The 21,333-nt window shown below is 39.7% G+C and overlaps 1 protein-coding gene across 2 annotated transcripts in view; it reads left to right on the top strand.

Moving 5' to 3' along the window:
- The window catches only part of Crebbp (CREB binding protein), a 153,586-nt gene that overhangs the window by 45,463 nt on the left and 86,790 nt on the right, over positions 1-21,333 (top strand). For both annotated transcript variants that reach the window (XM_004627820.3, XM_023711344.1), the window contains exon 3: positions 17,721-17,897. In XM_004627820.3, coding sequence (XP_004627877.1) covers positions 17,721-17,897 — 177 coding nt within the window. The remainder of the gene's footprint in view (positions 1-17,720; positions 17,898-21,333) is intronic.

A 21,333-nucleotide genomic window follows, 5' to 3' on the forward strand; every position in this document is an offset into this window, starting at 1 on the left:
TTTTTTTTTCTATCTATTTTTGAGGCAGGGTCTTGCTGCGTAGTTAAGGCTGACCTCAAATTCAGCAGTTCTACCACCTGAGCCTCCTAAGTGTTGGAATTATAGGCATATACCACTATATCAGGCAGGTGTCCTTAATATTTCATTTCCTTCTACCACGTGTCAAATCTCTGTTAATGTTTAGTGCCTCTCTGTGCTTTTCTTGTTTTTCCCTATCAGTCTAGACTAGGATTTGTTAACTTTTTAAAAAATTTTTGTCAATGTATTCCTCTTCGTGTTTGCCAGTAGTAGTGGCAATGAAACCAAGGACTTTTATATAGGGCTACATCTGCAGTCTTGTTTTATTTTTTATTTGAGACAGGTTGGGCTAAGTTGCCCAAGCTGATTTCAGATGTTCTTTCCTACTCTTCCAAAGTGCTGGAATTACAGAAATGCGCCACTGTGCCCAGCTTTGAGTTTTTTATGTAATTCCATTTTTTTTTTAATCTACTTAGTTTGGGTTCTGAATGCTTTGGGTGGGCCACCACTTCTGGCTCTCCTAAATTTTATATATATCTTCCATTTCCTTGTATTAAACCAGTAAATCCCCTAAGTATTTCTATAATTATATCCCATAAATTTTAGTATCACTTAATTCAAAATATTTTCCTATTTCACTTGTGACTTCTTCTTTGACCTCTGGATTGTGTTAGCTTAATACTTAATTTTCAAATATTGGAAATTTTGCAGATACTGTTCTAGTACTGATTTTTAAAATGTTTGATTTATTTATTTATTGGTATCAGGAAGTGAACTCAGGACCTCGTGCTTGTTAGGCAGATGTTTGTGCCACTGAGCTATATCCCTGGCATATTACCGATTTCTAATTCCATTCTTTTTTCTTTTTTAAACTTTATTTTATTTATTTATTTATTTGTGTGGCCAGCTTAGCCCACCAGGGGGCGAGGCTGGCTGGCATGTGGTGCTGGGGGATTGAACCGTGGTCCCTGTGCTTTGCTAAGCTTGTTCTAAGTAGGTGCTTTAGACCACTGAGCCATCTCACCAGCCCCAATATTCTGTCTTGAAGTCTTAATTTTTTATATTATAGTCCTTTTTTGTAATGATTAGTGCTCACGAAGTTTATTTTTTCACCCCTTTGTCTCTTTTGAAGTGTGCCTCTTAATAACAGCATATGGGTAAATCTTATTTTTTATATATCCTGACAATCTTAGGCTTTTAATAGGAATGTTTATTTACATTTAATGTTGATAATGGTTAGGTTCTCCTTATTGTTTTTCCTTTTTATCCCTTTTTTGTTTTGTTCCTTTTTTCCTCCTTTTTTTTGAAAGATAGTTTCAGTATTTGTTATCTCATTGTGTTTTATTTGCAGTGTTTAAATACAAAATTCCAGGGTATGGTCACATTTTATTGCCTCTGCATGTCTAATAATTTTGACTCTATAAGGGACCTTGTGGATGACACATGGTTGAATAGGGTTTGTTGTCCTCAGAATGGGTTTCATGTTCATTACAGATCAATTTTATCCATCCAAGGTTATTTTAAAACTTTTGTAGAGGGCTGGTGAGATGGCTCAGTGGTCTAAAGCACCTACTTAAAACAAGCTTAGCAAAGCACAGGGACCGTGGTTCAATCCCCCAGCAGCACATGTCAGCCATCCCCACCCCCTGGTGGGCTAAGCTGGCCACACACACACACACACAATAATAAAATAAATTAAAAAAAAAAAAAAAACTTTTGTAGAGCAGACCTTGAATGCCTCTGTTTAAGACACAGTGAAGAAAAAAAAAAAAAAAAGACACAGTGGTTTGGTGCAGGGAGGTGGTGTCTGTTCAATTCCTGGTCTGGTAAGAAAGGCCTCAAAACTACTGATCAGGGCTGGGGAGATGGCTCAGTGGAATAAGCACTTCCCTGGCAAGCACAAAGGCCTGAGTTCAATCCCCAGATCCACTAAAAACAAAAACAAACAAACAAAAAAACTATTGATCATAGTTTCTGTCTCTGGCATTGTGCCATCTCCAGAATCTCTTCAGCTCCTAGTTTCTTAGTATTCACACACCTGAGGACTGCTCAGGTGGTATCTGCTATGTGATTATATGTAGATTCACTAGGGTTGTTCTGCCTTTTGATGATTTGATTGTACCATAGTAAGTAATGGTGACCCAACGTGATTATATTCTTCACATTAAAATTACTTCTGTTATTTTCTAAATTGTTCACAGAATAAGTTCGGTGCATAAAACTGGAAAATACTGTGCCTAACATTCTTAACGTACATGGGTCAAAATCATAACTTCAAGGACTGGTTTTTCCAAAATGTTTTTGCTGTATTTTGGAAGGAGTTACAGTATTGTAGACAGTCATTTACTGTCCATCTGTCACCCAGCTAACAATACTTAAGGGTTTTTATGTTGATTACCATGTGATTTTTTGGCATTTAAAAATACATATATTTGCTTATAACATAAAATTTCAGTGCACAATTTTGTGAATAGCAGTTACTATATATGCTCTCTGTAATTATCTTAAGAGTATGCAAGGACCTACCCTTTATTCCTAGCAGTCTGATATTGGGTGCTTGGCAAACACGGTCTTGCATCATCTCAAAAATTTAATAATTCTGTGAAGTGAATACAAGACCTGTTTTACTTAAGGAGTAAAATTTTCTGTTCCAGTTTCTTGCCTGTTCAGATTATTCAAATTATACATGTTACAAAGTAGCATACTTTTATTTGAAACCTTCCCATAACTCCCAAAGTCGATATTTTTTTCTACTATACCTTTTTTAAAAAAAATAAGATAACAGGGAAATATATAATATTTCAGTATAATACTTACTTTTTGTGTCTGAAACAGGTCTCTCCCATACACAAAATATATAGAACAGATAACTGAGGCATGAGTCATTTACTAGGAGTATATTTCTTGGCTAGGAAAGATTTTACTGCTGACATCTCATAGAAACATCTTTGTCAGCTATGCTTTACCTGTGATCTGAGCAGGTTTTATAAAATCCATAAGGACATGGACTTTTCTGCCTAGAAAAATGTATGCTTGCCTAAATGTAGGAAAGGAGCAGTAATTATAATTTCTCTTACATGTGTTTCTAAAAAGTTATTTTGCCTCTTAAATACTTTACTTACATTATGGTAGCAAAGAATAGTCAAGCATTGTGGTGCACATCAGTAATCCTAGTAACTGAGAATGCTAGAGTAGGAGTACCAGAAGTTTGAGATCAGCCTGGAAAGCTTAGCAAGATCCTATCTCAAAATTTAAAAAAGGGTTGAGGATGTGGCTGAGTGACAGTGTTTGCCTAGTATGCACAAGGTAGTATTCATATCCTAGTACTGTGCCCAACAAAAGTTTCATTTATAGCTTCCCATTTTTAAAATTTTCAACACATAAAATAATAATATGAACACCTGTTTCTATTAGTCAAAATTATCCCTGTTGATATTTATTATATTTTTATGATAGTTTTTTTTCCATCTCTAGAGGTTTTTTTTTGTTTGTTTTCCTTGTAGACATGGTCTCACTATGTAGTTTAATTTGGCTGCCTTCGAACTTACTATGTAGCCCAGGCTGGACTTGAACTTTGAACAGTCCTCCTGCCTCAGCCTCTAGAATGCTGAGATTACTGGTGTGTACCACCATATCCTGCCCAACATTATTATTTAAAACTTATTTTTGAAATGTATTATCATTTTTATTATTATTAATATATTTGGTTGTTACAGAGTCTCGTGGTGATCCTCCTCTGCTTTCAGCCTCCCCAGCTCTGAGAGCTGGTATTAGGGGCATGTGGCACCACGCCCCAGCCCATCCTGGGGGCAGGGCTGGTGCAGCATGTGGTACTGGAACCCTGTGCCTGCCTAAGGTTGCCTAAGCAAGCATTTTAGTCTACTGAGCTATCTCACCGGCCCCTAGAACTGTTTTAGATTTGTAAAGAAATTGGAAAGTAGCACAGTGCCTCATCTCTCTTCTCCCTCATTCCCACACTGCTTCCCCTGCTTACATCTCATGTTACAGTGGTATCTTTGTCACAATTATTAAATCAGCATTAATAATACCTGATAATTAGTTGAAGTCCATGCTGTAATCTGATTTCCTTGTTGTTTGTTGTTGTTGTTGTTGTTGTTGTTGTTGTTTTTGTTGTTTTTTCCTTCCTCCCTGTCCTTTCTGTCTTAGGAGCCCATTCAGGACAACCATACTGCCTTTAGTTTAGTTTAGGTTTTTGTTTTTCTTTTCTTTTTTTTTTTTTTTTTAAAGTTTCCCTATACTTCTCTTGGCTGTGACATTTTCTTAAAACTTTCCTTTGTTTTTAGTGACCTTGATGGTTTTGAGAACCACGCAGGTTAAATTATAGTTTCTCTTCTTTGGGGATTTGTCTTTTTCTAAGACTGAGGCTCTTGATATTTTAAAGGAAGATAGTTAAAATAAATGTTCTCATCACTTACTATGAAAGGTACACACTGTCATCATGACTTAACATTGTAGTTTTTGCTTGTGGGTCCCTGGCTGAGGTCTTGTCTGTCAGCTTTCTCCATGATAATGTTACCGTTTTTCCTTACTGTCCTCCTTGGGAGGAGTTATTTTGCAGCACACACATAATGGTATGGAGGACCGTGTTTTGCCTTCATTGTCATGTTCACAACCAGGCTGTAATTCTCATGTCTTGCTGCCACACAGCTTTTAAGTCACTGGTGCTAAATGTATGACTGTATCATTGCCTAGCTTATACCATCTGATAAGACTTTCCTGGACTTAGCCTAAGTATCTTTGATTACCTTTGATGTCCTTGCTGAGATACATGCTCCCTGAGTAAAAGTTCCACTTTCTTTTTGGTTGTGGACATACAAGTGAGCCCCTTCCTGAATGTTCTGAGGGTGCTTTAAGCATCCACATGATCAGAAACATGAAATTAATGTGAGTGATATATTCTCATTAGGAAAATACAAGTATCTCTCAGTGGGTGGTAATTTTCAAATTTATACTAGTATGTCTGTGCATCTGTATGGCTACATATTTAAAGATAAAAGAGTATGATATTTCAGTTTCTTGTTTTAAAAAAGTGGCATATTGGGCCAGCCAGATAGCTCAGTGGACTAAAGTACCTGCTTAGGCAGGCACAGCAGCCAGGGTTCAATCCCTGGGGTGCCATGCCGTTCCCACCCCTGGCATGCTTAGAGACAGTGATTGAGACTGGGTGTGGTGGTGCACGCCTGTAATCCCAGTGCTTGGGAGGCTGAAAACAGGAGAATCAAATCTGATCTGTGTAGTGAGACCATGTAGACCCTATAATAAATAAATAAAAATATAAATATATAAATAAATAAAAGTGGCATATTAGCCAGACTTGGTGATACATGCCCATAATCCCAGCACTTGGGAAGCTGAGGCTGGAGAATCACTGTGAATTTGAGGCCAGCCTGGGCAGCAAATTTAAGTTTAAGGTCAATCTGAACAATATAGTGAGAATTTTTCATTAAAAAACACACACACATAGTCAGAAGTAATATTTGTTGCTTTTTGTCTGAATCTGTATGGAACATATACTGAACAATATCATACATTTTTATGTTTTTCTGCTAAGTAATGAAGAGTGAAGTGGAAAACAGGCCATCTTAAATTTTTCATAGAACGAGGCAGGGGAGTGGGGACTTTAAAACTTGTCTTGCTGTTGTTACATTTGTAATTTTAGCAGTTGGGCTATGTGCCTGTCTGTTTTCATATATTAGAAAGTCAAATAATTTCAGAGTATTGTATGATGTTAGAGATTTTCTGTGCTCTATTTTTGGAAAGAGATCTTAAAGCCATCTCAGTACTTTGTGGTTTTCAAAGCATTTTCCTGTGTGCTGTCCTTTTGAAGTTGGATACAGAAACTCACAGTGGCCCTGTGTGAACGAAGAGAGGTATATAATCTCAGCAGCAAGCAAGTATTCTGATCAGGCGCAGGGAGGCAATGCTTGAGATAAAGACAGGCCAGTAGGAGGTTACAGAGTGTACTCCCCCAGCCTTGGCATGTCTGCCTCAAGGGTCATTAGAGAACCAGAGTTACTCCTGTTTGACAGCTGGGTCTCCGGTCGTCAGCGTGTAGCTTAGCCGCAGTGTGCTATTGCTGCCACTGTAGGCCCACTGAATCAAAGTGAATGACCAGGAGTTGAGAGGTTCTGATTTTCATAGGCCTCAGGATTTGATTAGAGAGATCTGAGCAGCTTTCATTGTGTTTGTTGATGTTGTGGATGATGCTCTCCTGAGTCAGTGCTTACCTTTTAAGACTAATCAACAACATTAGTAACTGGCTTACTCCTCCTTCCAGTTGATGTCCTTATTTATTTATCATCTTTTTGAGACTGGGTCTCGCTATGTAGTTCAGACTGGTTTTGAGCTCACTTTATAGACCAGGCTGGTCTTGAATTCGCAATGATCCTGCCTCGGTCTCCCAAGTACTGGAATTACAGGCAAGTGCTGAGATTACAGGCATGCACCTCAATGCCTGCCTCACTTCAATTAACTAAAACCTTTCATCTGTCAGTTACCTCCTTGCCAGATGGCTGCTCATCTTGGGACATTGTTACAGATATTTAGATCAAGGAGAGGTAGCCTTTAGAACTACAAGAATGTAGGATATTCAGCCTTTTTTAGGTGTCTTGTGGCCATGTTTTCACTCCTGCTGGTGATGTAGAGCAACTGCAGTTGCAGTTGAACGTTATTTTTGTTACAAAACCTGTCCTTTAAGGCTCAGAGTGACCTTTTGAGCCTCTTGTCAGCTTTCTGGACTAGGACTCCTCCCTTCCTCTTATGATCCATTCCAGTCAGTTCAGTGCCATCTGTTGATTGTTCACATGTTTTCCTTGTAGTTTATGTCTTTTACCTTGGATTTGGGAGAACTTGACCACTGCATGTTTGCCCACTCTTACTACATGGTACTTTCCTTCTGAAAGATTCATAGTAGATTGCTTTCCTGGTTGATAAATGTATTATCTCAGCTGTTCCAACTTCCATGGTCTTGTAGACAGTGCTGAGACTCAAGGCAGGTAGGCAGTGTGATAGCTTCCATATGTTTAGTGCTCTTGGGGTCTGTGATTTCTGTATGTACTTTCCAATTATAACTGCCTCACCATCTAAACTGGGGAACTAAACATTTTTGGCAAAGTTCTGATTAAGTCTCTTGCTTGGGTACTAGATAGATATGGATGAAGTGGTATCTGTGGCTTCCTGAATTTGAACCAGAGTTCAGATAGCAGAGATAATTGTACTCTTCTTGTATGAAGAGCTATAGGTGAGATTGCTAAAGCAGTGAACATAAGCAATTAGAGTAGCACACAACTTTTTCTTGTGCCCTGATTATACTTGTTTACATTTCCTTTTTAAAAAGTTTATTTATTTACCTATTTGATACAGGGTCTCACTATGCAGTTCAGACTTGTAATGATCCTTCTGTCTCATGCTCCCCAGCGCTGGAATTGCAGGCATGGGCCACCATGCCCAGTTTTGGGTCCTGGCATGGTGCGCCCAGGGTACTGGGGCTGGCATAGCATGCCGTACCAGAGATCAAACTTGGGTTGTTGTGTTTGCCAGGCAGATGCTTAGAGTGCCGAGCCAGGTCCCCAACCACTGGTTATATTTGCTTACCTCTTAGCCTTCTCAGCAAAGACTGGGTGTAGATATCTGGTAGTAGTTAGTGAGCTTCATTCATTTAGACTTTTTTTCTGGTCATGTATTTTACTCTACAGCAAAGTATGACAGTTCATAGCTGTGTTATAATCATGGTAAATTTGATTTAAATTACGACCTAGAAGTGATCTCTTATTCTGATAGTCCTAATCAGTTTGCTCTACCTAGTATTCAGTATGTAATGACAACTTCAGTTAATATTGTAAGGACAGCTCTGCAGTCAAATAATGGGGCATCTTGTCACTATGGTCAGTCGAGATGTTTGAGTAGAGTAAAAGCATTTTTTCCTTATGATAAAATAATATTTTGTGTAAACATTTTGACTAACATAGACAGTATATAGAAAAAGAACCCTCCTATTAAATACAGATTGTGTGTGTGAGTGTGCATGCATGTGCTTTATATACACTTCTTTCTCTTTTTTTTAATCTTCAAGGAACTTTTTCTTGCCAGTAATCAGTGTCTTTGTACAGTCCCAGAGGTGGAACTGTTTGACCCACACCACCAAGCCTTTACATTGATTTGGCACCCCTCACTTTTCCTGACATCTCTTGTGTCAACCAGGGCTTCCTTATCCTCACCACTGTACTAGCACCAATCAGGAAGACATGATTTAAAGACATTTTCCTGTGCCAGGTATAGTTTGATAAGATCTTTCACACAAAGTCACATATGCTTTTAAATAGCAGTGTCTTTGAGTGTGCTTAATACCTCAAGTTATGGCATTTAATGTGCTAGGCTTGTTTTCATCTAGCCTTCTTGCTCCTGAGACCAGGAGACTCACCAGGAGGAAACAGCATAGGACCTGAGCTGACAATGGAGATGTCCCTATGGCCACTTTGTGTGCTCACCTTTAAGTGCTCCTGCTTTACACATGAAAACTAAGGTTTAGAGGGGCAAGAACGTTATCCCCATTGTAACATCTGTCAGAAGCAGGATTGGAAACAGTCTCCCCACTGCCCTTTGTCCAGTATTTTTCCTTGTGTGTTAATGCAGGCACTGGAGAGGTATCGGCCCTAAAGGCTATGATGCTTAGGTATACCACTAGTATTAGGGTACTAGGTTCATTGTGAGAAGGCTGTAGAGAGAGCTAGGCTTGAGTTTCTGCCTCTGTAAGTCACAATGTCTTAAGTCACTTCTGTAAATCACAGCTTCTTGAAGACTTTTCACCCAAGTGAAACATGTCAGGAGTTGGTGAATACTTCCTTCTCACTTTCCAGTTAGGAGTTATTTGTTCAAGGTCAGATCAAGGGCAGCACATTTTCCTGAGTGTCCTCCAAGGTGGCGGCTATGAGAGTTGAGCCAAGTGGGAAGTGGGCTGCTCATCTGTCCAGGTACTTTTGCCCAGTTTAGTACCCCAGGTGTGCTTTGGCTGCATAGTGCTACCTGTTGCATTGTTAACAGTGATGTATTTCTCTTATTCTCTGTCACCATGTTCAGATGTAGGAACTGATAAGCAGCTAGCAAGTGATAGCAGACAATTGAATATGCTCTGTCTTTCAACGAACGCTGCTTTTCTTGGATTTCTTCCAACAGGGTAGATTGCCAAGTGAAAATGCTTTTGGCTTTACAAATGATCTAGCCATGCTCTGTGTTAGTTGTGGTTCTTTATTATGTCACTAAAAAAAAAGATATTTTTACTCCTTAAAATATTTACACATTATTGTTCCTTGCATACTGAATTGTGTTGTTTTTATATACTTTATATGAATTTATGGTTTTAAGTGTATTCCATCTTGTGGAGAATGATGCTGGATATCCTACCTTAACAAAAAGGTCAGACAGAAGCCATATCCAGTGGAGATGGTGCTACTAATTAATGGGTGGGAAACACATGGATTTCTTTTTTCATGAAAATGTTCTGTTCTTCATACTCATTCATGTTCTATTTTCTATAGTTTTGTTTAAATTTCAGTCCAGGCATTTTAGCTTAGGATATTTTGATCATATTGCTTGTTTTTTGAGTTTGAAATTAACATTAAACTTATTGTTTTCAAAGCCGGAAAATAGAGTAAACTGGAAATGTTTGTGTTTCATTGGGACAGTTTGAAAAGTTTTGTCAGCTTTCATATTTCTCTAAACTTGTCTCATAATTATGTACCAATGATTCTAGCTGGCCTCTCATTACACTACAGCCTGTGTGTTTTAAGCCACTCTCATGCATTATATGTTATTTGAAAAGTGTCCCTGTATTTCATTATTGCCTTAGGCGTATATAGGAAAGAAGCTTTACCTAGTGTATAGTGATCATCCTCCAAAGATGCAGAGTAATTATCCCCATAAAGTAGCCAACACTCATAGCACTTCTGCATGTCAACTTCTCTTCTGTGAGCTTTGTGGATATGAATTTCAGACTCACACATCCCTGAGATTAGGTGCTGTTTACAGATGATGAAGTCAGAACATCAAGAGATTTTAAGTAAATTGCGCAGGATCACCTAGCAATTAGCAAAGCTGTAATTTATTCCAGTATTATCTCCAGAGGCCACACACTTGACCACAAGGGTATATACCACTTCTCTAAATAAAATTTTATTTGTGGTTGTTTTCCAGTAGAATTTTTTGTATTCCTTCCACTCCAAGACATTGACTTAGTTTTGTCCAGCTTGGTCTTTGCAAATAGAGCTCATGTCTCTTGTCTAGCGGCACTCACTCATTTGAGTTCCATACGCTTGTAGTGTCATGCCCAACTGGAGGTAGGGACAAACCACATACTACAGGGCAGAGATTTTAGATGGAGAATATGGAGTCTCACAGTGAGTTCTTGAGCTTACTTGATATGTTTGAGTTTTCTGTACAATTCTTTCCTTGTTTATGAAGTGATTTAGTTAGTACTCTGGATTGTCCCTACTAAGTTCACTGCTGAAGATTGTATTGTTTCTTTTTTGTATGCCTTTTGACCAGCAAAGCTTTATTTCTTCCAAACACTGCTGTGTATTGTAGTTTTAAGTGTATATCAAGGTGTTCTAGGACAGGAGCTTTCTTTTCTCCCAATAAATATTCTGCTTGTTAAAAAAAAAAGTGTATATCCAGGTATAAGGGAAACTGAAGTCAGTTTTCAGAACAATGTGATCTCATTGGTGGACTCTGAAATCACATCATACTAAGCATTTGCTGCTACCTGAAAGTGTTTTCTCTAAGGCCCAGCTGAGTCTTAAGTGAGATACTGTTTGGTAGTGTATGTCTGCCTAGCCTCTTCTTCCCACTGGTCACACAGCATGTCATGTCCAGACACTTAGCTGTGGTCTGACCCTTCCTTTGAATGAGTAGTATGTTGCAAGTGATTTATCTGGAGGTGAAAATCAGGAGTTCATTTATGACAGGTTGTTTTTCTGCACAGTTGGTATCTGTAGAAGGAGACTGTGCTTCAAGATGTGTATATGTTACCTGGGATTGTTTGCAATCAGGGCTGAGCTTGCTCTTCTCTGAGCATTATAGATGCGGGGGGGCGTTTTCTTTCCCAAGATGGTAAGTGTTCATCATCTTTAGTACAAGGTCTCACTATGCAGCTCAGACTCATAGTGATCCTCCTCTTTTCAGCCTCCCCAGAACTGGGATTACAGGCGTGCATGACCATGCCTGGACTCAGTCACTGGCTTAGCATACCCTGGAGGCAGGACTGGCACAGCACACATAACTGAGGACCAAACCTTGGTCCCTGCGCTTGCCAAAGCAAGCATTTAGTCCGCTGAGTTATTTCGCTGGCCCATGCTATTTCCCTGATTTTTAAAGATTTATTTTTCTTCAATTTATATTTTCATTAAATGATTACTTTAGACCTCCACAGAAACCCATGAATCAAGTTAAGAATAAAAGAAACCCAAACCTTTGTTGTTTTCTTCTACTTTGGAACACCCAATAACTGGGATGCTCTCTGTCTTTGTTGTTTTCTGGATCTACCTCCACTTTTTATTCAAAAATCAGTCTCTACCTAAAAGTATCCTAAGAAATGATGTTCACATACAGGGGATCTCTTTCTTTTCAATAGAGGTTTTTTTTTTTTTTTTTTTTTTTTTTTTAATGTTCTTGCTTCAGAGGAAAGAGGTCTTGATTTCCATGTGAACTGTCCAAGCTCTCCAGGTGGCTATGTCAAATTCTGCTGTTCTTCTTCAGGAGATGTTAGGGCCCCCTTTGGACTCCCTTTGAGAATCTAATAATGCACCTTTTCCCCCTAAAATATTCACATCACAGAAAAACTTGCATGCCTATTACCACCCAAACTACTCTCTCCTTTTACTGCTGGCTACCGAGGCAGTCCCTAGCCATTGTCTCATCCTGTTGGATTCTAGGCTGCTGTAATGGGAGAGAAACTTCCACTGGTATAGACCTGCTGTGAAGATGTTTCTCTTTTCGACCATCCTATAGAGGAGCATGAGCATGGGTATGTGACCCATGTTATTATAGAGCCTGTTATGGAAAGAAACTTGTGCTGGGATGATATGCTTGTATTCTTTCAGTCTTATCTCCTTTTCAGTATCAGAACCATTCCTCCTTAACCCCCTTCGTATTCCTTGTGTTGTTTTCATGAGCTTTATACAGACTGGCTCTTACTTAACCAAGTGAGTTAGGTGGGAAAAGTAGCAAGAATAGGGTTCTCATTATTGCAGGAGAGAGAGGGAATCATTTTCTCTTTACACTGAGATCTTTCTTATTGATACAAAACACTTGTCCCTTATTCTGAAGTAAGCAGAGAGCTATTTATATCCAGAGGTGACCACTGAAGCTGAGGGATCAGTGTTTCACAGCCCAAATTGGAGGCCCTGTGCTAGGGCCTAGATGGGGGTCTTAGCACTAAAACAAAAGGTTTGATACCACAAAGGACTCTCTTCCTTGTGGATAGATAGGCCCAGATCTGGGCTTAATACTTTTCTCATTTTTCTAGTGTTTTTTCCTTACACAGATGGACTACAGTGTACAAGTTTTTATTCTCAGTGAAAAGAGATGTAGCACCTAAGCAGGTTTCTGAACACCTAATTGATAACAGTTGGTTACACTGCTTTTTCATGGGAAAATTTGGTAAGAGTTGTCAGGCACTATATAATATGTTTCATTATGGGAGAGCTTGTGTTTTCTTATTTATTAATGTATTTAGGACAGGGTCTATAGGGTCTCACTATGTAGATCGGACTCATAGTGATTCTCTTGTTTTCAGTCTCCCAACCGCTGAGATTACAGGCTCATGCCACCATACCCAGTCTCAATGGCCATCTCAGGATGCCCCTGGGGCGGGGCTGGCAGGGCCCACCGGGGATCGAACTGGGCTACTGTGCTCTGCGTAAGCAGTTGCTTTAATCCACTGAACTATCTGGCTGGCCCTCTTTTTAAAATTCTTAGTTAACTTTCCTATTTTCTGAAATTGAACTTAGTTAAATGCAGACATTCCTCATGTAATGGTTCAACTTTCATGCCTGCAACTAGGTCATTAAATGAATTGGTTGCTAAATGAGGAATTGTAAATAGTATGTATATTGCAACATTCAGGACTAAAAAAGAGTCCAAAGGAAACTCCAATTTGATGATTTTGCTTATATTTGCATAACTCCTACTTGTAGCACTGTAATGTATAGCAGACCATAAACTACTATACCATTACTGAACAGTTCCAGTTTTTGTTCTGGTTAGCTTTTTAAATTTTATTGGAAAGATTTTCTTGGAAGTTGTCTATAGCAGCCTTAAACCAACTCTTGAAAACTTCAGTTGAAAATAAAGCCAAATTGACTAAATTATTGTCTAATAACAGGAAATTAAAAAGAACTAAGTAGGTTTTTAATTGATTGGAATTTGACATCTGAATTATATTTCCTTTTGAATATTGGAGTTTAAAAGTATGTTGTAGACTAGAGGTGTAGTTTATTGATAGAGTGCTTTACTAGCATGCTTAGAGATTCAATCCCCAGTATTTGGTGGGGGTGTTCAGTGGGTTTTGGGGGTCACCCATATCCCTTTTGTTTGTTTGTTTGGGGATGGTGGTCTTTTTTAAAATTTATTTAGATAGGGGATTTTTTGGTTTGTTTTTTGTTTTGTTAGAGATGGGTTTTCCATTGCAGTTAGAGAAGCTGTATTTGGAGACCAATGTTCAATTTGATCAATGGAGACTAGATACAAAATAAGAATTCAGAAATCAATAATTTGTAGAAGCAAGTGGCTACTCCCTAAAACTGTACCAAAGATTGGTGTGTAGCCCTTGAGTTATACCTGTCTTTGCCAGGAGATGGTTTGGGATGCCACCTAATATGCCTGGAGGTGGGGGTTGTAGCCTTTCAGAGGACTACCTGACCTCTTTGGCCTCACTGTTAACTAACTTTCGGCTGGTAAAGGGGAGGCTGTAGCTGGGTCTAGGGCCAGAGACCCCAGCCCTGACCTGCCATGCCATGATAGCCTGCATTTGTTTTTATCATAGGTTCAGTATGGTATTCTACCCACTCACTACCACTGTTTTTCCAAATGTGTAGATCCTGTGGGCTGGACAGTCCTTACATGTTATCTGTATCCTTAGACCTCTATGGTTATTATCTTTTGAAAATCAAAGCCATATTAAAATTGTCCATCTTATATGGCCAAGGAGAAAAGGTGCCAAGAAATTTCCTGCAGGAATCTATCATAGTCTTCTCAAAAATATGGTTATTACTCTTTGACATAAACCAGTTAGAAAATGCCCCAGAGTCTGAACACAATTTTTATTCCCCAGTGACTAGATAAACCCACCCCCTTTCCCTTTGGTATGTTGAATTTTGGAACACTATCAGAAATATATGTGAAATTTTAGAAATAGATTTTTTAAACCAAGTCAGGTGAACTTTGAGAACCATGGGCCTCCTTTGAAGCTTGTTGGTCTCTTTATACTTGTTTCTCTGTCTTCACTGAAGAGCCACTTAGTATGTTAATTCCCAATATGCCTAACAGCCATCTACTTTGAAGCTAACAAATCATATCCTAATTAATTAGAAATTTCCAAAGGACCTTGATATTTTGAGGTTGTAGATAGCAGAGGCAAAGTTGGTGAAGCATCTACACATACTTAGAACTGGTATCTGCTCAAAACAAACATTTGGTAGATACTGATTGACAAGTGAGGGTGTCAAGGGTGAATGAATGCATATTTGGTCCAAAGTAGAGATAAGAACTAGAACTTGCAACTAACTATTGTTTTTTGTTGGTTTGAGTATTGAGTTCTTCAAGAACAGTGTTTCAACAATTTGACTATATGTAGTACACAGAAATTCTGAAAGTAGTAATTGGTGTATATAATTAACATAGTATTATACTTTCTAAAAGTATATATTCCTACTTCAGTTCTTCTAAGTTTTTTATTACAATTGAGGGAACCTAGTTAAAAATCAAGAGTGCCCTTGGTCACTCTGCTAGTATTTCACCTTAAGTCTCTTGAATCTAAGACTGAGTTCTTTGGTGAGTATGGTACAGGATAGGGCAAAAGTGGCAGCTAAACTGGGTCTGCTTTCAGAAAGATAAAGAAGGTCAGCTGTGAGGGCTGCATGGGGAAGGAAACCATTTGTATAAGAGAATTCACATAGCAAAGCCTTTTTGGCAGCACTTTTATTTATTTATTTTTTTAATGTATTTAGTACAGCGTCTATAGAGTCTCACTACACAGATTGGACTCATAGTAATCTTATTTTCAACCTTCCAAGCACTAGGATTACAGGTGCACCACCATGCCCAGTCTCACTCGCTGTCTCAGGGCACCCTGGGAGTGGTTCTGGCACAGCATGCCGGGGACTGAACCCTGGTCCCTGTGATTGCCTAAGCAGGCGCTTTAGTCTGCTGAGCTCTATGGCCAGCCTGATATATTTATGATTTTATATGGGACATTTTTGCACAAGAGTGCAAGTTGGAATTAGTTGGAATTAGTTTTGTGTGTGCAGCTTAGTTTTTAGAGCTAGAAGAAATGTGATCTATCTCCTTCAAGGTGCCTTGCAGAGGAGGAGATGGAAATTCCACAGGAGAATTGTGGGTTATCTAGAGTGGATGCACTGGCATTGGCATTTACCACTTGGCACTGATAGTGGTTTTTTCCCCCCAGCAGTACTGGGGATTGAACGTAGGACCTCACATATCCTAGGCAAGCACTCTTAACTTTTCATTTTGAGACAAGGTCTTGCTAATTTGCAGGCTAGCCTTAGGATTTTCCTGCCTCAGTCTTTTGAGTAGTTAGGATTATAGGCATGTGCCACTGTGTCTGGTTTGATGGTGATCTCTTAACTGGAAATTCACTCCTGGAGGTCTTCCCTGTGTGGGACTCTTCTTCTCAATCCAAACATCAAATAGATCAAGATACTAAAAAGGTAGAATCAGCATTAGGCATGCAATCAAGTTTCTTGGTGTGTAGGTTTGTTTGGTTTTTTGTTTGTTTGTTTGTTTGTTTTTGGCGGAACTGGGGATTGAACTCAGGCCCTTGCGCTTGCCAGGGAAGCACTTATTCCACTGAGCCATCTCCCTGACCCCAATGGTGCATAGTTTTTATTCCTCCCCAGGGGAACAGGTAAGAATCACAGTATTATTTGAGATTCCCTCGTGTCCCTGAGGAGGTTGAGACCATAGAGGCCCAAAGAAAAAACTGGTCTGGGTTTGTGGCTGACCTCATGGCAGCACACCCGAAGGTTTCTCCAGTGTCCTTTAATCTACCATATGTTTGATACCTTCTTCATTCAGGGCCTCTGAACCCACAGCCCCTGCTTGCTTGCTTTTATTTTATTTTCTTTCTTTTCTTTCTTTCTCCCTTCTTCTCCTCTCCCCTCCCTTTTCCTCCTCTCCCCTCCCCTCCTGTGTCTAACTACACAGCTCCAACTAGTAGTGATCCTCCTAATTTCAGCCTTCTGAGTGCTGGGATTACAGGTGTGCACCACCATGCCCAGACTTGATTGTCTGCTCAGTGCGTCTGAGGGTGGGGCTGGTGCACACATGGTACCAGGGGTCCAGCTCTTTCATTTTTTTGAGTCAGGGTCTCACTGAGTTGCCCAGACTGGACTCAAACTTGTGATCTTCTTGCCTCAGCCTCCCAAGGTGCTAGGATTATAGGTATGCATCACTGTGCTCTCAGCCTTATTTTTTGAGATAAATTCTTGCTGAAAGTTATCTAGGCTGCTCTCAAGTAGATGCGATTATAGGCATCAACCACTATGTCCAGCTTCATGTTAATCAACTTTTTAAAGGGTGAATCCTCAACACATATAAAAGTAGATAGAGGGCATGTCATAGCCCAGGTCCCTTACTGTCATGTGATTGGCAGTTAGCAGCATGCTGCCAGGGCCTTTAATTTTTGCTCCTCTTGCCATCACGTGATCATTTTGATTTTTTTTTTTTTTAAGCCTTTTTTTAAAATGTATTTAGTACAGGGTCTCACTACACAGATCAGACTCGTAATAATCCTCCTGTTTTCAGCCTCCCAAGTGCTGGGATTATAGACCCGCACCACCACAGCCAGTCTCAATTGCTGTCTCAGTGTGCCCTGCGGGTGGGGCCGGCATGGCACACCATCTCAGGAATTGAACCCCTATCCCAATTTAGGCAGGCGCTTTAGTCCGCTGAGCTGTCTGGCTGGCCCTCACAGGACCATTTTGAATCAAATCTCAAACATTATATAATTTTGTTGGGTTTCTACTGTGCCTTTTGAACTAATGAAAACTTGGTTCAAATATGGTGGGGAACATGAAAGAAATGAAATACAGATTAAGAATTGAACTGAAGGAACTGCCTGTGATCATTAACTTTGAGACCCTCACCTAGGTAGGAGGACCTAGAGCTAGGATTGGGATCATGGCTCAAGGGCAAGAGAGAAGCTACCTTTTATGGAGTATGTGTAGCATCAGGGCTAGTTCAGAGCAGCTTATTAGCCTTCTGTCTGTAGCTAAAGCCTTTTGAGCAACTTCATCTATTTATAATCCTGTGAACTCAGATAATAATCCTTTGTTAATTGAAATGAAGACTTCATAGGAAATAATAATTTTTCCATCATTAGGTCAAGTGAGTTTTCTGAAGCCCTTGTATATGTGATTGCATTGTGACTGCTGATCTTGTTTTTATTTCAGATGGGAATTACTGGTAACACAAGTCCATTTGGACAGCCCTTTAGTCAAACTGGAGGGCAGCAAATGGGAGCCACTGGGGTAAATCCCCAGTTATCCAGCAAACAGAACATGGTCAACAGTTTGCCTGCCTTCCCTACTGACATCAAGAATACTTCGGTCACCAATGTGCCAAATATGGTAAGTTGCCCTTGGCTCTCAGTGCTGTAGATTTTAGTAGGTACTTTGGCATGTGGATTTTAATTGCACTTGGAGAGAAAATCTATAACTAAAAATGTGTTGTTCAGTGATAGAAACATAATTCATATTTCTTATGAGTAGGTCTCTTAAGTGAGACTTATATTTTCAATGATAAGCCAGCAACAAGAAGGATTAGGTAAAAATGATTTAGCTACACCTCCTTAACTCTCTTTTAATGGTAGAGAAAATTCATGTACATGAGTTACTTTGCCTTTCTCTCTAGAATTAAGAGAATCAATGAGACTAGTTTTCCTAACCATTGCTGTGGATTGAAACTATCCATAGAAGACCATCTCTTTGTGTTACAATCAACTGAAAGACATTTATCTTTCAAGGACTGTGTTATATTAATAAGACTAGTATTATATATGACTTGATAGGTGAGTCACATGTTTTCATTTTCTTTGAAAGTGTTGTTTTTTTTTACCCCCTGGATTTAGGACAGGATCTACAGGATCTCACTATGTAGATCAGACTTGTAGTGATTCTCCTGTTTTCAGCCTCCCAAGTGCTGGGATTACAGGTGCACCACCACACCCAGTCTCAATCGCCATCTCAGCACACCCTGGAGGCAGGGCTGGCACCAGCATGGCATGCCGGCAACTGAACTCCAGCTGCTGTGTTCTGCCTAAGCAGGCACTTCAGTCCGCTAAGCTATCAGGCCAGCCCGAAAGTTCTCATCTGTAAAATAGGAACTAGCTGTTGATCCTCTCCCTCACTAATGGTGAATTAGAACTTTAAATAATGCAAACAACATACACTGGCGAGTGTACCATAGGTTTGCCACAACTGTTCTAATGAACTATAGTAGTAATGAAAAAAAACCTTTTGGCTGCAGAGTAGTATCTTAATTCAGAATACTGAGGGTCAGTGCTATCTTTTGTTCATTCTTTCTGTGCACACTTCAGCTGCTGAATGTCTGATGTATACTTGCTTGATCAAACCAAACCCTGAGCAGCCAGTCTCTTCTTCCCTGGACTTGTTGACACCAGATCTTCCAAATTTGCTACCCACATATACATGTAGTAATGATAAAGTCTCAAAAGAAAGCCAGAGGTTTATGTTCAAAAAGCTTTTTTTTTTTTAAGTCCTATGTTTTAAAATTTGATTGTAAGATATTTGTACACAGTTTCATACACAAGATTCCTGTGTGTTCTTCATTCCACTTTCCCTTGTGACACCTTCCTGTGCTTTGGTACTTCTGTCAAAACTAAGAAATGAGGCTGGATGTGATAGCCCATGCCTATAATCCCAGCACTTGGGAAGCTGAGGCAGGAGAATTGCTGCAAATTTGAAACCAGCCTGAGCTACATAGTGAGTTTAGGGGTAGCCTGAGCTATATATATAGTGAGACCATATCTCAAAAAAAAAAAAAAAAAACCAAACCCAGAAACAAACAGACAACTAAGGAATTAATATGACTTACAGTACTTAAAGTTTTGAGACTATTGGGGAGCAGAGTATTGGTGGATTTCTTTCTTTTGTATAGGATGAAATCAAAAGCTGAGAACAGGGAGGTGTCTTGGTCAGGAGCAGTCACTATTATAGTTTTTAAAGAAAAGAAAAGCAAGGGAGATGGTGCTGTACTAAAGTGTAGTTCAGTGGTTGAATGCCTGTGTAGCATGTTCAAGGAACATCTCCACCACAAAGCAGGGGTGGGTTGCTGGTCTCAAAACCACAAAGCTACTGAAAGTCTTTTTTTTTTTTTTTATACTGGGGATCAAACTCATGACCTTGTGGTTGCAAGGCAGGCACTTAAACCACTGAGCAATCTCCCCGGCTGAGTCTTGTCAGTCAGTCAGTCAGTCTGTCTCTCTGTCCATCTGTCCATCTGTTGTCTGCCTGCCTGCCTTTTTTTCTTTTTCTCTTTCCTTTCCTTTCCTTTCCTTTCCTTTCCTTTCCTTTCCTTTCCTTTCCTTTCCTTTCCTTTCCTTTCCTTTCTTTCTTTCTTTCTTTCTTTCTTTCTTTCTTTCTTTCTTTCTTTCTCTTTCTTTCTTTTTCTCTTTCTCTTTCTCTTTCTCTCTTTCTCTCTTTCTTCTTTCTCTCTTTCTCTTTCTCTTTCTTTCTCTCTCTTCTCTTCCTCTCTCTCTCTTTCTCTTTCTCTCTTTCTTTCTTTTTTTGATAGAAATCCTCCCGTCCCCAGTTCCCCTGTTCTACTCCCTCTTTCTTGTAGCTTTTGGTTCCTAGGATTATCCTGTCCTGACATTTTCTTCCCAGTGCACCCTTGGCTCAGTCCTGGAGTTTTGGGAATGGTTCTGTTCTGTGGGAAGCTTGGACCCAGCACCTGTGATGCTTGGTCTCTCCATTTCCATTCCTCACTAAGAGGATGGTGATGTCCGCTCCTAGGCTGATGGTCATTGTTTCTGCCTGCTTAGTAACAGGAGCACATTTAAGCTTCAGAGTGAAAGTATTTGTCTCTTTTAGGAAGTCTTATGTTTTACACTCAGGGGAACACAGATCTCTTCCTTTTCTCTTAAAATCCCCGCCAGTTCCATTTCTTTATCCTTTTTCTTTTGCCCATGAATGATTGACAGAGTCCTTCCAATTCTGGTTCTCTACCAGCCTTGACTGCCTAAACTTGGCTGGAGGTAGTGTGCTCATCAGTTAGTGGCTTTGATTAGAGGATTCTTATCTTCATACAACTGAAGTTGTTGCTCTGTGGCTTGTGGCTCTCTTTGGCCTCAGAGGCTGACACTTCTGTTACTATAGATTTGCCTGGGCCTTCAGAGGGAGTTTAGCAGCATCCCTTTCCACTGCCCATGAGATGCCCATGGCTCTTTCTCCTTACTTCAGTTGTGACAGTTAGAAATTTCTCTCTATATATCTGTCCCTTGAGGCATAGTCACCCCTATTGAGAACTCATACTCTGGTAAATGACTGGAAGAAGCAGTATTGATAGTGTCTCATCTTGTCTGATAGAAATCTAATTGCCACTCCACTTTAGGGGAACACTCTACAGCACATGCTTTTGAAGTGTCCTCCTTAGCAGGTTTATTATATCATTTATTCTGGAGGATATGGGGTGGACAGGGTACACATGTATTTTTAAACCAGTTATCATCTGGGAAACAGCCTTCAGTGCTTTCCTGGGGATGGGAACCAGTGGGAGTGACAGAGAGATTAGGTGTGGTTCACCTGGCATCTTTGTAAGTACATTTATGCCTTGTCTTTTACCTTAAGCTTGTGATAACCTCTTAAGAGGCATCATTACAAGTCCCTTTGTACAGATAGGAAACTTATCTACTGATGTCATGCTTCAGCAGTCTTGAGCTGGCTGGGAATGCCTTTTTAGCCTGTGCATACATATCTTGTTTGCTAGTTTCTTGATTATGTTTTGTGGTTTTTTTCTTTTTCTTTCTTTCTTTCTTTCTTTCTT

This window comes from Octodon degus, unplaced genomic scaffold (genome assembly GCF_000260255.1).
Source record: "Octodon degus isolate 3935 unplaced genomic scaffold, OctDeg1.0 scaffold00021, whole genome shotgun sequence".
Taxonomy (NCBI): Eukaryota; Metazoa; Chordata; class Mammalia; order Rodentia; family Octodontidae; genus Octodon; species Octodon degus.